Source organism: Miniopterus natalensis, chromosome 15 (genome assembly GCF_054644295.1).
Source record: "Miniopterus natalensis isolate mMinNat1 chromosome 15, mMinNat1.hap1, whole genome shotgun sequence".
NCBI lineage: Eukaryota > Metazoa > Chordata > Mammalia > Chiroptera > Miniopteridae > Miniopterus > Miniopterus natalensis.
This window is the reverse complement of record NC_142095.1, coordinates 7,759,067-7,778,085: the sequence shown is the minus strand read 5'-3', so window position 1 is coordinate 7,778,085 and position 19,019 is coordinate 7,759,067. Positions and strand designations below refer to the sequence as shown.

General features: G+C 46.1%; 1 protein-coding gene across 1 annotated transcript; it reads left to right on the top strand.

The window, feature by feature from the left end:
• The first annotated feature begins 1,847 nt into the window (after positions 1-1,847).
• LOC107524295 (caspase-14-like) lies at positions 1,848-16,141 on the top strand. The gene is made up of 7 exons (XM_087824848.1): positions 1,848-2,190; positions 3,765-3,817; positions 5,346-5,495; positions 8,907-9,132; positions 9,577-9,693; positions 12,178-12,287; positions 14,141-16,141. The coding sequence occupies exons 1-7, from the start codon at positions 1,914-1,916 to the stop codon at positions 14,240-14,242; spliced, it is 1,035 nt and encodes a 344-aa protein (XP_087680974.1). The 5' UTR covers positions 1,848-1,913; the 3' UTR covers positions 14,243-16,141.
• Positions 16,142-19,019: the final 2,878 nt, after the last annotated feature.

The window sequence follows — 19,019 nt, the reverse complement described above, 5'->3', positions numbered from 1 at the left end:
TTTTTTTTACATGGGGAGGAGTATAGGAGAGAACATAGTGGCACCCAGGCCCCAGTGCTTGGTGTCATGTGAGGCCTTGTGCTGGGGAAAGCAGGGGGCACTTAGGACTGGGGATGGTGTGCTGTGACAGGAATGAAGGAAGGCAGGTTAACACAAATGCTGGACAGAGTGGCTGCCTCCTAAGAACTCAGACTCTGCCAGGGCAGTCAGGTCTTTTCTCAGGGCCTCTTCAGTCTCCTTTGATTCTCCTCTTGAGCCTTTGGAGCCTAAAGTCAATGAGGCCCAGATGTGTGGGCTTCATCCCAGTGCAGATTTGCCCACCTTATACTTGGCTGGTGAATTTCAGTCACCAGAGACCACATTCCATGCTCGTTATTTGTTGTTCTTGGGCCAAATAATCAGAAGATTGGAGAAATAGTCTAATTTTCTCTAAACCTGGGGTAAAGCTGAAATTTGCCTTTGTGAACCTTGATTCCAGAGGAGGTGACTTGGGTCTGCATATCCCAGGCCCCAAGAATTTCGTTTTTTCCTGTCCAGTCTCCCAAAAGTATTAAACTTGAGAAAGGAAATGGCTGGTAAGCTTTAGAAGACTCTGTAAACATTGCTTACTGTCCCTCCTCCCCCCTTTAAAAAAAAAAATTCTTCTTTGGCTGCCTCAGACTTAAATTGTTTAGAGGTGGGGCTTTGTGGGAGGAAACAGTTATCTGGAAACTAGAGAGAGAAGGCCTGGTAAGGAAGAGCCAAAAGACTACAGATGCAAACTTTCAAGCTGCTGTTATACTCGGTTTCCGAAATTATGTTGTGAAATATTCCAAACAATCACAAGAGTGGAGCCAGTGGTACATTGGCCTTTCTCTCACATCAGCCAGATGGGACAATATCAGGATTTTGCCACTCTTGCTGTCATTCATTCCACTCTTCCCCCACTTTTTTCCTTTTTGAAGCTTTTAAAAGCAGATCCTAGACATCACACCTTTCCTTTCCACACTTCAATGTGCTTCCCAAGAAACTATGGACATTTTTCTTATATCACTGCAATGTTGTTATCCCACCTGGAAAAAGTTAAACTTTTTTGCGTATCATTCAATATGCAGCCTATATTCACGTTTCTTTGCCTCAAAAATGTTTACAGTTGGTTTATTTGAAGCAGGATTCAAATAAGGTCCCGAGATTCTTTCACCAGCTGTTCAAAAGGGTAAGTAATTTGGAGGAAAACCATGATCAGAGTCAGTTCCTGGGGCCTAACCAAGCCAGGGAACCAGGCAATAATGACTGGGGGTTGGGAAGCCGAGGTCTGCTCACCAAGGCAATGCCCCTGCCACACCCCCAGGCTCAGTGGTGTGCCCGTGTAACTTCTTGCTGACATCACATTCTCAAATCTCAGCTTGGTCACCATGCTGTCTCCCAAAAAAGTTGGTTCAGTCCAACAGCCTCTGGGTGTTATTTCAGCTTCCGAGTTGTGGCTCCTTGGGAACCACTGGCTTAGGTGGCTGATGAATACTCTGGAGGAACCCTGGCTGTCCATTGAAATCATCTGGAGAGCTTGGTGATCCTAACGCGCAGCCCAAGGCAGAGAACCGAGGAGCGCTGCAGGGCCCGACTCACCGGGCAGGTCCCCCAGCCGGAGCTCCAAGGGTTAACTATGCTGGTCGGGGTGGCCGGGCGCGGGGCGGCGCGGGGCGGGGCGGGGCGGGGCGGGGCGGGCGGCCTCGGCCCCGCTCTGCATTCTGGCGGAAACGCCTCCTTTTTTCAAAACAAAGACCAGAGGCGTGAGCGGCGCGCGGGGCCGAGTCCCGCTCGGATTGGTCCGGCCTCCGGGCTTCGGGGGGGTTGGGCTCCGAGGTTGGGGAGCTTGGCGGGTGGCGGTCTCTGCGGTCCAGCGGCCCCCGGCCCGTCCGGAGAGCAGGCCGGCCATGGAGGAGCTGCAGAGCCGCTTTCAGGAGACCCTGGACTGGCTGTCCCCGCTGGAGCTGCGTAATTTCCGCGCCCTGCTCAGGAGGGTGGACGAGGAGCCCCGCGTGAGCCCGCTGCAGCTGGAGCTGGAGGGCGGCAGCACCTCGGGGCTGGCGCGGCTCCTGGCCAAGCACTACCAGCCCCGGGCCGCGCCGCGCGTGCTCATCAAGGTGCTGCAGCAGCTGCCCCGCGTCGACCTGGTGCGGCGCTGGCAGGGCGACCCCGCCGACGGCCAGGGTGAGCGCGCGGGCGGCCCGCGGGGATTCCCCGGCTGGGCCACTGGCTGGGGGGGGGGTCCTGGCCGCGCGCGCGCCTTGGCCCCGCCGCCCGGGGATTCCCGGGCCTGTCCCGAGGGGCGGCTCCGCGCCCGGAAGAGCGGCGGGAAGGGGGTGCGGATCGGAGCCCGGAGGGCGCGTGCATTGAGGCACCGGTTGAACTTGCGGCGGGAGGTGGGAGGCCGGGGATGCGCGGGCCGGATGGTCCCCATTTGCAGGCTGTGCCTCCGAGTGTCCGGGGGAAGAGCAGCCGCTTTGGGGTGGGCTCCGATCACGTCGGTTGCGCAGGCCCCAGGTGCATGTTTCACAGGTGGCTGTGCCGTGGGGGGTGTTTAGATGGTACGATGAGCCAGCAGGCCAGAGCTGGAGTCCCTTCTGCCGTGTCCCCAGCGGGTGTTCGGGGGAGGGGTCCTCTGCGCCCTGCACGCCGTTGGCCCATTTGCCATAAAGCTGGACGACGTGGTTTTAGGATCAAGAAACGCAGTAGGTGCCCAGCCGGGCGTGGCGCAGTGGCGGAGCGTCGACCTAGGATCCAGGAGATCTGGGTTCGATTCCGGTCAGGGCACATGCCCGGGTTGCGGGCTCCATCCCCAGTCGGGGGTGCGCAGGAGCCACCCGATCAGTGACTCTCATCATTGATGTTTGTCTCCCTCTCCCCCTCTCCTTTCCTCTCTCTGAAGTCAATAAAGACATTAAAAAAAGAAAAAAGAAATGCAGTGGGTAACAGGTTGAGGGAGGTTAGCTCCCCCCCAAGTGTATGTGTATAGTCTATGAATGAATGGAGAGAGAGGAGACAGCACTTATATTGGAGGCTTTGAGGTGGACACAAAAGTGTACTGCGGTGGCCTGTCCCCTCAGCCTGCTTACGATCTGGCTGAGTTCCAGGTATGTGGCTGTTGCTGATTTTTGTAGGTTGGCCTGGATGCGAGCTAACTGCCCACAGACAAGGCCCCCTGACTGTTGGTTCTCCCCTTCTTTCCTGCACCTGCACCGCACTTACTGTTCCTCCCAGTTAGCTGTTTACCAATCACTCGTTAATCGCCCCTTTAGACTGTGAGTCACCTGCTGTTGGCAAAGTGTTGTGTTTTCTTTCTTTCTGACAATCATCCAAACTACAGCGTCATGGCTACTACACACTAGCCAGTCCATATTTGAATTGAATGCTGAGATATTATGTTAAATAAAAAATAAAGTCGGGCCTAGTTCCTTTACATTATCTTCTCATTGATGCCCTGGTCTCCTTACTCAAGCAGTGCGTGTGCGTGATGTCACTTGGTCGTCCTTTACTCGCTGGCTTGGGTCTTTCTGCCCTGAACCTGACTGGGTCTAAGGAAGTTCTGTTTTAGGTTTCCAGCCTCATCACTTGGGGGTGGGGGTGTTCCTCATCCAAGGATCCTGTTCTAAAATGAGATGAAGGCCTGCTGGACTCAAAAACATAAGAGGCAATTTTAAGTCGGGGAAGGGGAGGGGGGAGCTTGATTAAAAAGAAATATATATCGCTCTTTTTCTCTTCTCTCCCCATGAAAATTCATTCAGTGATTCCAAGAGAAATTCTGAAGAGAAGCTGTGACTGTGTGGATGGTGACTTGGTAAGTATGTTGATTCTTACTCCTGACTGCACATAGGTTAGTGAAGTTAGTATTTAGCCGCCGCCCGAACATTTTGGGTGCTGTTCCTGTTGGGTTAGATATGAGGTCAGATTTCACTTTCTGTTCTAACGGTAAAAGCTAAACATTAGCCAGTTCAAACCACAGTGCACGCATTAACCTAAATAGGCACCGTTACTCTCTCCATTTTACAAGTCAAAGAAGGTGAACCACTGCAGATAAAACTGTTTGCGTGGCCTTAGGGTTTTTTGTTGGTGGTGTTGTTTAAGTTTTATTGTGGATATTTTAAACGTATGCTAAGGTAGAGAGACTGGGAGTGGGGGGGTGGAGAGTGAGGGGGTGGGGAGGTGCACCCTCCAAACCTCAGCCCAGCAGACTTATTCTGCTTCAATAATTAGCAACATAATGGCCAGGCTTGTTTTTATTTTAAGGCAAATCCAGATATCTTATCACTTCATCTACTTATGCTTTATTTTAATATGTATCTCTGAGAAAGACTTTTTTCAAAACAGAACGATTATACCCTTATTTTACCTAAAAACAAACTCCTTAAGCTTGGCAAAGATGCAGTCAGCATTCAGATTTACTCGACTGGATCCTGTCTTTTACAGTTGGTTGGTTTGAATCAGAACTCTGGTCTGCAGAACTGCATTTGACTGGTTTGTCTGTTAAGACTCTTGATTTACCGTACTTTAAAATTTTTTTTAATGAAATATCTTTTTAAAAAAATATTTTTTATTGATTTTTTTTTTTTTTTTTTTTTAGAGAGAGAGAGGAGAGGGGGAGAGAGAGAAATGTTCACGCCCCCTCCTGGGAATGGAGCCCACAACCTGGGCATGTGCCCTGACTGGAAATAGAACCCTCAACCTCTCTCCTGAGCCACACTGGCCAGGGCAATACATCCTTCTTTGACCTTTTTCTAGGAGTGTATTTGCTGAAGAAACCAGATTATTTGTCCTGTAAAATGTCCTATATTCTGGATTTTGCTGACTGCAACCCTGTGTTGTCATTTACCACTTTCCTCTATCTGCCCTATTTCCTTAAACTGGTAGTTAAGGTTGTATACAGGCGTTTTCTGAGATTGGCCTATAGGTCCAGGTCTGAGAAAGGTATTTGAAAGAATTCTAAATCAAGCCATGCCTCCCCCAAGAACTGCTAATAGAGGCCGTCAGCGTTGTGGGCCTGATCTGAGCTCACCATTAATCCCAGAAGCAACTCATTGTTTCATATACATTTGACCCTGAACAACGTGGGTCGGAACTGCGTGGGTCCGCTGATTCAGGGGGTTTTCAGTTGACCATCGCAGTTCCAACCCGCGTTGTTTGGGGGGAGAGATGGCCACTGGGAACCCAGCTACGCAGGTGGCTGACTAGTTACAGGTGGACTTTGCACTGCGCACAGGGTGGGTGCCCCTGACCCACGTTGTTCGAGGGTCAGCTGGACACGGAGCCTTTGGCTTTCCGAGTGTGGTTTGGCCTAAATACCGTTTCTCGTCTTTGCTGGAAAACAGGACCGCTACGACCTGAGCGGCAGGAGGAAGGCTTTCGTCATGTGCGTCAAGGAGGACAGGCCTGGGGCCGACAAGGACATCCTGTTCATGAATTGGTGGCTGGGCCAGTGCCGTTTCGAATGTACTTTGTGCACCGACCCTGACAGAATGGTAACAAATCAAAAACAAAAATGAAAACTCATGGCGCAGATTTTATAACCTTCCTTTTCTTAGGAAAAAAATTGGGTTTTAGTACCTGACAAGACCCAGGACCTGCTGAGCAGTGACCTGTATCTCCTGATTGAAATTGTTGATACTTTTGTGATAGGACGTGTGTGATACCCCAGCGCCCCTCCCAGTCAAGCAGGACCTCTTGGGTTTTAGTCCTAGCTGGGGCTGAGGGGACTCAGGAAGGTGTCCCAGGCATAGTCTACAAGGAGGCCCAAGGATGAGCTGTGAGTCCAGAGTGGGCAGGGTCCAGGGCATCTGGGAGAAGGGCAGACCAAGGAGACCCTCTGAGAGTCAGCAGGAGGTGAGGCTGGAGGGATCCTAGCAACACTGGAGCCCATGGGCTATGAAAAGTCCTTGTGGGACTTGGAACCATGTGAGGGGTGGGGAGAGGGGTCATTGAGAGTCCTGGGTAGAACTGCATTGTGACTTAACTAGATGACACAGAAAAGATAAGATTGATGAGCAGTGGGGGCTGAGTGGGAACTCCATTTTTTTTAAAAAAGATTTTTTTATTGATTTCAGAGAGAGGAAGGGAGAGGGAGAGGGAGATAGAAGCATCAATGATGAGAGAGTCATTGATCGGCTGCCTCCTGCACGCCCCCCGACTAGGGATGGAGCCCGCAACCCGGGCCTGTGCCCTGACCGGGAATCGAACCTCGGTCTCCTGTATCATAGGTTGATGCTCAACCCCTGAGCCATGCCGGCTGGGCGGTTAACTCCATTTTGATCTCTCTGGCCCTAGCGCGGTCGTGCCTAGATCTGCCCATATTTTGGGTCAAAGACTTAGGAAAGCCCTTCAAGACCCCGGGAGTCACCGCTAATGAACATCTGGGAACAGCACAGCGGGAGGGCTGTGAAGGCAGTGTGGGTGCCAGAGCTGGAATCCTGTCTCTTACTAGTTGTGTTACCATAAATGTGGTTCTCAGCTGAAGGTGATTTTGTCCCCCAGAGGACATTTGGCAATATCTGGAGACATGTTTGGTTGTCACAACGGGAGGTGCTAATGGGGCCCAGGATGCTGCTAAACATCCCACGATGCCCAGGACACTCCCCAACAGCAAAGAATTTTCTGTCCCCTGATGTCAATAATAAATAGTTTTAGACACCTTGCCTTAAATTAATTGACTACTTTCTTATCTGTACAGCGGGGGTGGGAGATGATAGTAAATTATCTTGTTAGGGTGGTTGTGAGGATGAGATGAGCTGCTATGTGTGAAAGTTCTCAGAATAGTACCTGGTTTATGGTTAAGTGCTCAGTTTCGATTTTATTATTATTTCAAAGCTAAAAACAGACTCTTTCATTTTCCCTAAGGATTGTACCAGAGTCTCTGCCACATTACATGGTTTTTAACCAGGTTCCTTCCATTCAGACGGCAGATGCTGCTAATGTTCTTTTGGTTTATTGTCTCAAAGGTCGGGAAGTAGACTCTTTCTCTACATCCTGTCAACATTCATTTATAAATGTTTAATAATCTTACTGGTAAAAGTATTTCCCTGTTTTAAATTTCACTTTCCAGGCCATCAGTTTGGTTGAGTATCTTTTGGCCATTTTTTCCCCTCCTGTAAATGATCTGTTTGTATCCTTTGGCCTTTTTCCTACTGGAATTTCTTTTTCTTATTCTGTAGTTATTTTCCTGAACATTATTCATCTACAAAATATAGTGCAAATGTTTTTCTCCTACCCTGTTACTTGCCTTTTGACTTTTTGTCGTCTTAAGCCATACTAGGCTTTTAACGTTTGTGAGTAAACTGGTCAGTCTTTCTGTTGGTTGGCTCTTGGTTTTCATGTCTTGATCAAACCATGTGTCTTCCCAATTTAAAAATATTTAAATCATTTTTCTGTGACTTTTAAAAAAAATTATCTTTATTGTTGAAAGTATTACAATTACAGATGTCTGTGCCTTTTTTTTTTTAAATAGTTTAAGGTTTACCTTCTCTCTGTAATTTTATTTTTGTAACAGTGTGGTGTAGGAGGTCTAACTTTATTTCCAAATGGATAGTCAGTCATGTCAACATTTACTGATTGATACATCCTTCCCTCACATATTTGAAATTCCACCTTTATCATGAACTAAATTCCTATGTATAGTAATTGAATTGATTTCTGGATTCTAAAATATTTCATTCATATATTTGTTTATAGTTATGCCAGTATGCCACTATTTTTTTCACCATGATTTAAAAAAAATACCAAGCCTGCAACCAGGGCATGTGCCCCAAATAAAACTGGCAACCTTTTGGTGCATGGGATGATGCCCAGCCAACTGAGCCACTGGCCAGGGCTTTTCACCATGATTTTGCAGTACATTTTGATGTCTGCGATAGGACCTATTCCCACTCACTGTTTTTTTTCTTCCTCTGAATGTTCTTGGTGTTCTTGAGAATGATCTGTTCTCTATGACCTTGAGAATCATCTGGTTAAGTTCTCCAGATAACCTTTGGGATTTTGATTGACTTGACATTGAATTGAGATTAACTTGGGGTGAATTAGCAAGTTAATGGTATTGCATCACCTCAGCCAGAAGCATGGGCACGTCATGGTTTGTTTATGTTGCCTCTTCTCTGAAGTTTTTTTAAGCTTTCCTTCACTTAGGTACAGCACATTCCTTGTTGGGATTTGTTGTGACCGTGAATGGGATCCCCTTTTCCATGATGTGGCTTAAATGATTATTGCTGGGTAATTGGGGAAATATAGACTCTGTAAATTAATCTTGTACCCATCTAGTCAACTTGATGATCTCTGATTCTAATTGTTTTTTAGTTGATTTATTTTATATTTCTAGATAGTCATATTGTCTGTAAATGATGAGTTTTGGCTCTTTGTTTCCAATACTTAGACTTCATTTAATTTTCACTTCATTGAGATGGGTAGGGTCTTTATTACAACATGTATGAAAGTAAGGATGTGGAATGGGTATTGATGACATCTGCTGATAGACTCTGTCTGGCAGGTGTATATTATTGGCTGCACTCCTCCATTCCCTTCCATTTCTACCTTATTGTATTAACTTTATAAAATAATTTTTATATATTAAAATAAGTTAAGAATTAAAAACATTAACCCTTTGGGGAGCTATAATTCTTTTGTATTTTGGGGTAGACAATCAGGAATGTCCTAATTTTTTCAAACAAGAACTGTAGCACAAGAAGAAATCAGACGAATTCTGAGAGCAACAAAAAGGGAGAAACAAGAAACGAATATTTGCCTCATGCTAACTCAGTTAGAGATGTAGGTATTTTCATACCTATCATCTCGTTGGATCACCTCATAGTAAAAAGGGGCCACCTCTAGCGTTTCTGATTTGTTTTCCCACCTTTGCTACTTTTTTACTACATTACCCTATTTTACAGGAGTTACTTGAAAAACTAACATCATTCCGTGATGGATTAAATGAAGTTAAAGATGAAATTAGCTGTTGCCTCATCACTCTCATGTCCCATGGAGAAAACGGCTTTATTAAAATAAAAGGCGATCACAGAGTCAGCCTGGAAGACGTTTTTGAAATGTTTAATAATAAAAATTGTCCGGCACTTCATGAGAAACCAAAGATCTTTATAATCCAGGCCTGCAGGGGAGGTAAGTGGACACTCCTTTGCAGTGGTCATGTTGCAGGGAATTCTCATGATAGAGAAAAGGGAAAGAAATACGTTTAAAAATATATGTGTGTAAATAGGACATTTTAGATGAGGGCCCTTAGATGTAACTTCAGTCGTGTAGTATACTAGGGACTTTGAGCTGGGAGGAAGGGCTGGATGAAAATCTTACCTGCGCTGAGAAATGGTCCAAGTCACTGCCTTTATGAGGTAGATCAGGGAGCCTCAAATCCTGAGAGGGGTGTGCAGTTTCCCAGTGACGTTCCACCATCCAGGGGTTCCAGGTGGCTTATGGGACTGGCATCGACGTAGCTTTTTGTGGGTATTTCTCTCTCTTGGAGATACAAGCTTGTGGTGGCGTTTATTAAGGGTTACTGGTGTCAGCGATGCATTATTGTACTTCGTCTCTTCATTGCTCAAAAATCAGAGAGAAGAGATAATGGTGTTGAAACGGATGATGAACCCATGGACCTGGATGACATATCGGACAGGAAGAGGCTGCCCACGTTCAGTGATTATTTCATCATCTATCCTACCCAGCCCGGTAAGACTGAAACTAGGTGATCGTGAGATATAATTGGCGTAATAAATATCAAAAAATTAGGTGCTGCTATTAGTAACATATTATGCTAATAATATCGTTATTACTACTAATACTGTTAATAATAAGTTAAAGTTTAAAAGAATCTTATATGCTGAAGGGGTGGACTTGACGGAAATGTAGAGAAGATAGAAGTAAGTAGTCAGAGACATTTATTTAGCTGTTTTTATCTTGACCTTCAAAAAGGATTAAGGTAGTTTGCAAATATATATATAATTCAAGATAAAATGCTAGTGAGGAAATGGAAGCGAAGGAAATAAGGGCAGTAAGCTAAAATGAAACATACTGTACCGGAGACACTAAAAATGTCCCCGTTCAAGTTAGATGTAAGATTCCACTCCTTGGTTATTTACCCAGAAAAGATGAAAGCATATGCTCTCATGGTCATTTGCACACGAATGTTCGTGGCAGCTTTATTTGAAATAGTAAAAATCTCTAAATGACCCAAATGACCATCAACAGATGAATGGATAAGCAAATCATAGTGTATCACACATCAAACACTACTCAGCATTAAAAAGAAATGAGCTCCTGGTCCACGCTACAGCACAGATGAAGCTCAAAATAATTACGCTAACGAGGAAACCAGATAAAGTGCACACTGTAGGATTCCATGTTGATGAAATTGTAGAAGATGCAAACCAGTCTATACCTAGTGACAGGCAAATGAGTGGTGTTGGGGCGTGGGGATAGAGTGGGAGAGGCTTGATTACAGAAGGACACGAGTACACGGGTGGGGGGATTGGTATGTTCTTTATTGTGGTTTCACGGAAGTTTATATATGTCAAAACCTATTAAATTGTATACTTAAAATATGTACCCATGATTGTCAATTATCAATTACACTTTAATGAAGCTGTAAGATTTTTTCAAAGTGAGGTGCACGACAGGCATGCCCACTGTGACCACGACTGTCTAACGTGGCTGGGTGATCCTGGCTAGTGCAGTAAGGTAAGAAAAGGAGCTACGAGGGTCAGGGTTCTGGACATCAGTAGTTTTGAACACAGCACAAGAATAAAGTAGAACAGCCCTGGCCGGTTTGGCTCAGTGGTTAGAATGTCAGCCCTCGGACTGAAGGATCCCAGGTTCGATCCTGGCCAAGGGCACGTACTTGGGTTCCAGGCTCCATCCCCAGCCCTGGTCCTCACGCGAGCAGGAGGTGACCATTCAATGTTTTTCTCTCTTTTCCCCCTTGAAAAACAATGGGAAAAATATCCTCAGGTGAGGATTAAAAAAATAATAGTAAAAAATAAGAATTTTTAGACAGTCTAATGGGTGTATAATAGTATCACCATGTGGTTTTAATTTGCATTTCCTGGAAGAATAATGATGATTATTTATGTGCCAATTGATTATTCATGTACAGTGGTAGGCAAAAATAGGTTTACAGTTTTGAGTATGTGAAAGTTTATTCTTGTAATAAACTTTTAATTATTGTATTTTTCATACAAACAACTGTAAACCTACTTTTGCCCCCCCGTATCTTTTGTTTCCCAGTGTCATTCTATAAGTCAAAGCTTTACATTTTGATTAAGTCCAATTTACCAGTTTCTTTATTTTATGGTTTATGCTGCTTGTGTTCTAAGAAACCTTTGCCTGCCCTGAGGTTGCAAAGATGTTCTGTTTTTTTTTTTCATTTGCAACCCAGATTTACTATGAGAAGGTGCAATTTTGATATTCCCATTTTGTTTCGATATTGAACAGACGTGTTTTATGTTTTTTAATCTAATAATAAAATAGTTTCAGTAAATTTTTGAGGACCCCAAAATCAATTCCATATGGATATATTTAGGGGTACTTAGCTTAAAATGCTATAGCAGCCCGGCCGGGCGTGGCTCAGCGGTTGAGCATTAATCTAGGATCCAGGAGATCGCAGTTCGATTCCTGGTCAGGGCACAGGCCCGGGTTGCGGGCTCTATCCCCAATGAGGGGCATGCAGGAGGCAGCCAACCAATGACTCTCTCATCGATGTTTTTCTCTCTCTTCCCCTCTCCCTGAAATCAATAAAGATTTATTTAAAAAAAAATGCTGTAGCAAAAAGTCAGCAATAAAAAAACCCAAAGAGGCATAAAATGAAGCAAATGGCAAAATGCTGATGATACCCGTGAATCTGAGGGATGATTGTGTGGGGGCTGTTAAACTTGGCTTTCTGCTTCTGTGCATATTTGAAAGCTGTTTGTAAAGAACACCCTGTTGGGAGGCTTTGAGCTGCTGGTCACGAGTGTGCTGGGAGGCCCAGGTGTGCGCCGGGAGGCCCAGGTGTGCGCCGGGAGGCCAGGTGTGCACAGGATCTCTTATGGCCCCAGGCACGCCGCCCCTCGGATGCGAGGCCTTTGCCTTTTCAGTTCAGGTTTAGCTGGGGGCACGAGGTCAGCTGGCTCGAGTGGAGGAGGAAACTGGGTGAACTGTTCTTGTTTTAACTTGTAGATCACGTTGCTTTACGGCACCCCTCTACTGGCTCTGTGATGATCGAAGCAATGACTGACATTTTTAAAAAGTACGGAAATAAGTGGCACATCGCTGACTTTTTCACCCAAGTAAGTAAATTCCAAGGGACCACGTGCTCATGACAAGACTGACCTTCGCCGCCATGCACACAAGATCGATACTGAAAAGTTGCTCGGAATCAGTGGGCTGGTTGGGAGTATAGAGGACCGGGGCAGCATTGTTCAGAAGACATGGCTGAGCCAGGTGCCAAGGAAAACTGATAGTGACCCTTTCTGTTCATTGGTAGTATGAGTGAGCGGGCTCTTAGGTGAGCTTTGCAGTGCTCGCCTGCTCTGAAGTCCTGCCCTTGCAGTCGGCTTTGGCCTGACTCAGCTCCCCTAGGAGAAGGGAGGACCTAAGGGCTTCTTTAAAGACCAACACTGGCGCCCGGCCAGCGTGGCTCAGCGGTTGAGCGTTGACCAATGATCCAGGAGATCGTGGTTCGATCCCCGGTCAGGGCACATGCCCGGGTTGCGGGCTCCATCCCCAGTAGGGGGCGTGCAGGAGGCAGCCGATCAGTGACTCTCATCATTAATTCTTTCTTTCTCCCTCTCCCTGTCCCTGAAATCAATAAAGACATATTTTAAAAAGAAAGAAAAAGAATTGTAGCAGATTTGCACACGAACCATAGTTTGGAGAATGGCCGGATTATATCATCAGGTTTGAAGAGTGATTTTCTTAATCTGGGATTTTTATACTCAAAGAGAGTTAATTAGCAAACCTTGTAAATGAGCACCGTGATAACAATACGAACACTGATTGCGTGGCTCACTGTGCCAGTTCCTGTCTGCTGTGCTTTACAGATATTAATCCACTTAAATCTCCAGCAGCCCTCAGGCAGGCACCATGACTGGCTTCCTCTCTCCCAGATGGAGAGCCAGTAAGTGGCAGAGTTGGCACTCCAGCCCAGGCAGACTTCATGCCCTAATCACAGTCCTCGCCTCCCCAAGGGATGGCAACTATTTTTTTTTTTTTTAAACTGTCTTTTTAAAAAAAATTTTACTGATTGATTTTAGAGAGAGAGAGGAATGGAGGGGGGGGGAGAGAGAAATGTCTATTTGTTGCTCCACTTATTTATCATTCACTAGTTGATTCCTTTATGTGCCCTGACTGGGGATCGAACCTGCAACCTTGGCATATTGGGACATGATGCTCTAACCAACTGAGCTACTCGGCCAGGGCAAAAAACTATTGTTGGTACTTTACATGTGATCCTTAAAAGCTTTCAAAACTTTATTTTAATAATTTTTTACCTCATTAAGGTAAGCTTGTGGGGGAAATGTTAAAAAGACAGGGACTACAGATAATTTTGACTCCAGCCATGTTCCCAAATATCTCTTATTGCTCAATTTCTCTCTTTGAGAGTTCCTCAGGAATGTGATAATACAGACAGATTTAACCAACTGTATATAGCTTAAAGCTGACTGAAAAACTGTTTTGCTGAGTAATGTGTAAGTCTTTATTGAACACCCTTCATTTTTAAAGCTCTTGCTAAGTAGACGCTGGTGAGAAGATGTCTAGAAATCAGCATGGGGTGGCCTTTGCAGGTGACAGGTGTGCTCACAGCCACCCCTGGAGTTGCACAGCTGCTGGATGCTTTGGACATGGTGTACTCCCATGTTCGCATTTTACCACGACTGCCAGGGCTCACAAAGGGTTGCTGCCTGGCCTGATATTCCCGGCGGCAGCTCCAGAGTGAACCCAGGGCCGTGGACTCTTCAGTCCAGCTCTCTTGCCATCTCCCAGTGCTGCGCTCCGAGCACTTGTTGGGACATCTCCTTGCAGTGATGTGTGTGTTGTGTTCCTGGAGGTCGGAATTCTGCCACCTCCTGTGGGGTTTCCCGAAAGGCTTTCTGCGCAGGGCTTTGCAGGCTTGTGGACAGTCTGTGCTTTTCTCTTGCAGGTTAATAACAAGGTGGTGCACACGGACTATTTTCGACGTGGGGAACCGATAAAAGTATCGCTTGTAATGGAATCTACTCTGACTAGATCCGTGTACTTTTGACAGCAGGAGGATTTGGAAATAAGGACTGCTTTGTACTAGACTTTGTGAAGAACTGTGAGGCTTTGTAGCATAGTACAAATGGCTATCACTTTGCATTATTTCTGCCACTAGTTGTGTTTCTCCAATTTGTTTTGTACATGTGTATGGTTTTTCTAAGATTTAACTCTGCATATTTGGAACTTGTAAACAATTTGACTATTTTTACTGATTCCCCCACCCCCCCCAGAACTGTTATCAAAACATGGAAGTCCAGCTCGATGTGTGTACTGTTCTATCAGGTGCTTCTCTTGCAGATCTGATCACCCCACCCCCATCCTCTCCACTGTTTGGTGCTGGTGTTAAGTCTCATCTTCTTGGCTTAGAAGGCTTAGTGTTCAAGAACTGCCTTTGTGTGGTCTTCCTGTGATTCACCTATTTCCCCATATTGTTGTCTGCAGCCTGATTGATCTCCTTCTGGACTCCCTAAGCCATCCTCAAGTCGTACCTGGGTATCTTTGCTTGTCCTTTGTGCCCATGATGCCTTCACATTTTCACCCCCTCTCCCCCCATCTTCCAGCTTCTTCCTTGCTGCCTCTGTGCTTTTGAACTGCTGGTTTCTGCCTGGAACACTCTGTTCCACCCCATGTAGGTAAGTCCCTTCCTTCCTTCAGAGTTTGGTTCAAGCATCACTTGCACAGGAAAGCTTTCCGTAGCCCCTCATGCTAGGTCAGCCCTCTTTCGGTGCTCAGAGACCTGCTGCTTTTCTTCTGTAGCACTTAACACTACTGTACTTACGTGACTGTGTAGTGGCCTCTTAGTCTCTCTCCGTTCAGCTATAAGCTCCGAGAGGCCGAGGCCACGTGTCTTATTTGTAACTGTATTCCAGCTTCCGTCCATGCCCTAAGACGGAGAAGCCCTGAGATAAATGTTTAGTGAATGACTGATCCTGTCTTTTCATTATTTTATCCATTCCTCAGACCTCACCTTATTGCCTCTGTGCCTGTCTAGCCACGTGCTAGTCATCCCCCCCATGTGGGTGTCCCATGACCACTTTTATTGATAAGCTGGAATTTAGCCTGTTTCCCCTAAACCTCCCATAAACCCACCCCATTGTTAATAATCCTGTGACCCCTCACTGCCTGCAGAATATACTCCAGATCTCCTTAGGATATTCCGAATCCTTCTCTGTCAGGCCCTACCTGTGCACCGCCGTTTGTCCTGGGTTTGGCCACTCCAGGTGATCTGCTGGTCCCTCAGTCATCCCCTCCCAGAATTGGGCTTGTGGGTTAATGATGGCTGACTTGACACTCTCAGATGTTTTATATCGTAGTTCACTCTCTCCTTTCTGCCTGAGACGCCCTTTGTTCTGTGTGCTTCCTCTATACTATGCAGCCTTCAGGGTGCAACGTGGGTCCCAACCCACTATAAGGAAAACCTGAATGTGGACCAGTGTTTTTAGAGTAACAACCTGTGGACTGAGCATGAGTTTTCATTGTAATTATGTTCTCACTTCCTATGGACTCTGTTTGAACGTCGGTTTTCCCACCTGTAGAAAAGGAGATGACTCAGCACTCATCCCAGTGGACCTCAGTGAACTTGGACTTCTTAGGGAACTTCATGAACGTCCTGCAGAGGTGACTGTTTGCTAACCCTCGAGGTTCAAGGTGGCAGTTGCATAAGACTGTTGGGCCTGCGTGAGAACGCAGGCGTGTGGTGAGAATGCTGTGAAGATTGACTGAAGCAATTCAGGATTTCCAGGCCTATCTCCATTTCAGGGATAATCGTGTCCTTTTTGTTTAATGTGATTTCTTAAGTATATATACATGTGATTTAATTTTTAAACGTTTTGACTTTTGATATTTGATATGTAACTGATTTTTTGTATAAAACATTAAAATGTCTCTTTGGTTCCTAAAAGAACATCAGGTGGGTCTTTGCATTCACTTGCATCTACAGGATTTCCAGGCACCGGGGCTCCTTCCAGGGAGGTGGCAGCAGCCGAATTATCAACAGCTCTTATTTCCTGGGAGAGGTTAAGTGACTTGTTCATGGTCACAGTTAGCATGTGGTGCAGCTGCGATTCTAAAGCATGACATACAAGAGACAGCCTGCAAAGTGATCGATAAAAGTATGGATAGAATGCTTTTGGTGGACAGAAGGGACCATACCATTTAACTGAGGGAATGAGAGCTTTGGAACAAAGGAGGGAAAAGTGATTTTGGAACATTGCTCAGGCCACTACAGGAAAGGTTCATGGAGAGGCCTGTAGGACAGCTGGATATCAGGCAAACCGGTGTCAAGGAGCAAGGAGGAGTCTGGTTAGAAAGGGAGGTGGGAAGATGCCCAAGATAAATTTGATGCCTGGGGCCAGTTAGGAGCCCCATTATCTCAGCTTCAAATCCAAACAGGACTTTCTTAGCCACCCAATGCTATGTGTAGTCCAAAGAACTACAGTCCCTAGTACAATTTTATATTTGGAAAAAAAAAAAAATTAAGCCCAGTTTTTATTTATTTAGTTTCTAAATATAAACTCCAGAAACCAAATTTTGAAGAGGAAGGCTCTGAGTTTTGTTCATCAGAAATGGACATTAAAAAAAAAAAGATGGAGACAGTTGTGCAGAGGCTGTGAGATGGGAGGAGAACATGCGCTGGGAGCCACAGCCATTCTCTGACAAGTGCCTCTTAGGCCAGGGCTCCTCGCTGGGACCTCCTATCACCACAGTACCGTTTCCAGCTTTGACTTCTTTCCTTGCCAAGAATTTTCACAGTGCAGATTAGTTGTCAATGACAAAGTTGTTTTGGGGGGAAAAAAGATCTTAGCATCTTGTGGAGAAACAAACACCTAAACATATTTTACAGTACAGCGTCCTGGCAGTTACAGTAACGGAAGGCTTTCTTCAGACCAAGGTGCGCAGGGAAGGGAGCTGCTGAGATGGTTTGGGAGTGCCCCAGAAGGCCCTCCCCAGCTGTCCTGCAGTGACAGAACTGTCCTTAAACACCAGCCATTCAGTTTTCATATAACTTTTTTTTTTTTTAATCCTCGCCTGAGGACATTTTTCCCCCCACTGAATTTTTTTTGGGTGGGGGGGAGAAACATCGACATGAGAGAGACAGATCCATTGGTTGCCTCCTGCCCTTGATTGGGAATCAAACCCGCCACCCATGGGCAGATGATCTAACCACTAAGCCAAACCGGTGAGGGTGTCAAATAGCTATTAAGTCTCCCTTTTGTGAGAGCCCAAATGTCTCCAGATGTTTTTTAGCAGTTTCTAAAGCCATACCCCTAAGTTTACTTTTCTTCTATGTCAGCTTTGTTTCAGAGCAGTGGTGTTTTGTCTCAATTTAAGAATAACCTGTGTTCCTCATATAATATTTCAGAAATACTGAAAACAGAGTGACAAACCCACCCATATCTGTACTTGTATATCAGTGGTTCTCACCCTGGCTGCATATTAAAATGATCTCAGGAGCTATTTTTTAAAATCGGATTTTCTTGGTTTGGGGTTGGGTATGTTGAAAGCTCTGCAAGTGATTCTGAGCGCAGTTAGGGTTGAAACCTACTGTATATGTAATTATTAATGATCTGGCTATTTAAAATCACCTTTTAGTGTATAGGGTTTCAATCTTTTTAAAAAGAATCGCCCTCATCCTCTTAATTCTCTTTTGTACCATAGAACTTTATTTTTTTAATGGTTGTACAGTTTTGTATTGACAGAATAAATATTTATAAACCTACTGATGGATATTACAATATTTTATACCAAGAAAAAAAATTCTCATGCATCTGTGTAGTCTTGTCCTTTTAATTTTTTTCAGGAAAACTTCCCGTAAGTGAACTTTTTGTTAGATGGGCCAGGTACAGAAACTAGGGTACAGAAACTCACCAGGGCAGGAGGCCCTGCATGCCTAGCAAGGGGAAAACCTGGGAAAACAAGAACCTTGTCCCCAGGGTGACCTACCCTCCCCCAGCAGATCGCTGGTCACGTGCTTTAGACCTCTCTGGACTTTTCCTCCCTAAAGATAACAACTAGGCCTCAGTTGTTTTTCAGCTCCAGGCCCAGAAAAGCTGCAAAACCAGACAAGTGGCTCTGTGGCAGCCTCAGCACCTACATTGACTAATGACCAGGGACCAATCAGTGGAGCCCCTGACAGCACACACCCGGAAAGCTGATGACTATTCTACTGAGACACTCCCCCGACACTTCCCCGAAGATATCCACCTGCAAGAAAGGTAAATACACTCAGGACAAAGGACCCAGAGCTAGCTCCCCATTAGGGGAGCAAGCCAGCGCCATCTCCTCCCTTCTTTCCTCCGAGGGGACCCCCACACACTGGCAACCAGGGGCGCAATGGGCAGGAGCACCTCCTCCCGGGCTTACCCCTGAACGTGCCTCCAAGGTCCCGGGAGCAGCCCTGCCTGGGCTCTCCGGGTCCTTCTTCCACGCACCTGCCTTATCTCACCAGCCCAAGTGTATTTCTGCTGCCACACGGACCCAGCACCTTGGCCTCGGCGCCGTGCAGCCCTCCCCCTGGACATCCCCCCCCCCCCCCCCCCCCCGCCATCCCCTTTCCTCAAACAAACGCACTTTTCCTTAATCCGCCCTCTGTTCAGCCTGCCCGCGCACCACCGACCTCAGCCTTTCGCTTTTAGAATCTTAACTGCACTGCTAAACTGTCCTCCAAAAAACTGAAAATAACGTCCGCAGCTGCTGTGCCTCAAACACGGCGACTTGTGGGTTCCACACTCCGAGCCCCCACGTAGGGACACTGCAGCTTAGGTGGGGGACGCGCTCGAGTT

Excerpts from the sequence above, each read along its gene's own strand:
- LOC107524295 (XM_087824848.1), top strand. The coding sequence starts at position 1,914 with ATGGAGGAGCTGCAGAGCCGCTTTCAGGAGACCCTGGACTGGCTGTCC. Across the intron at positions 9,694-12,177 it reads CATCTATCCTACCCAGCCCG|ATCACGTTGCTTTACGGCAC; the intron begins GTAAGACTGAAA and ends TTTAACTTGTAG. Across the intron at positions 12,288-14,140 it reads TCGCTGACTTTTTCACCCAA|GTTAATAACAAGGTGGTGCA; the intron begins GTAAGTAAATTC and ends TTTCTCTTGCAG.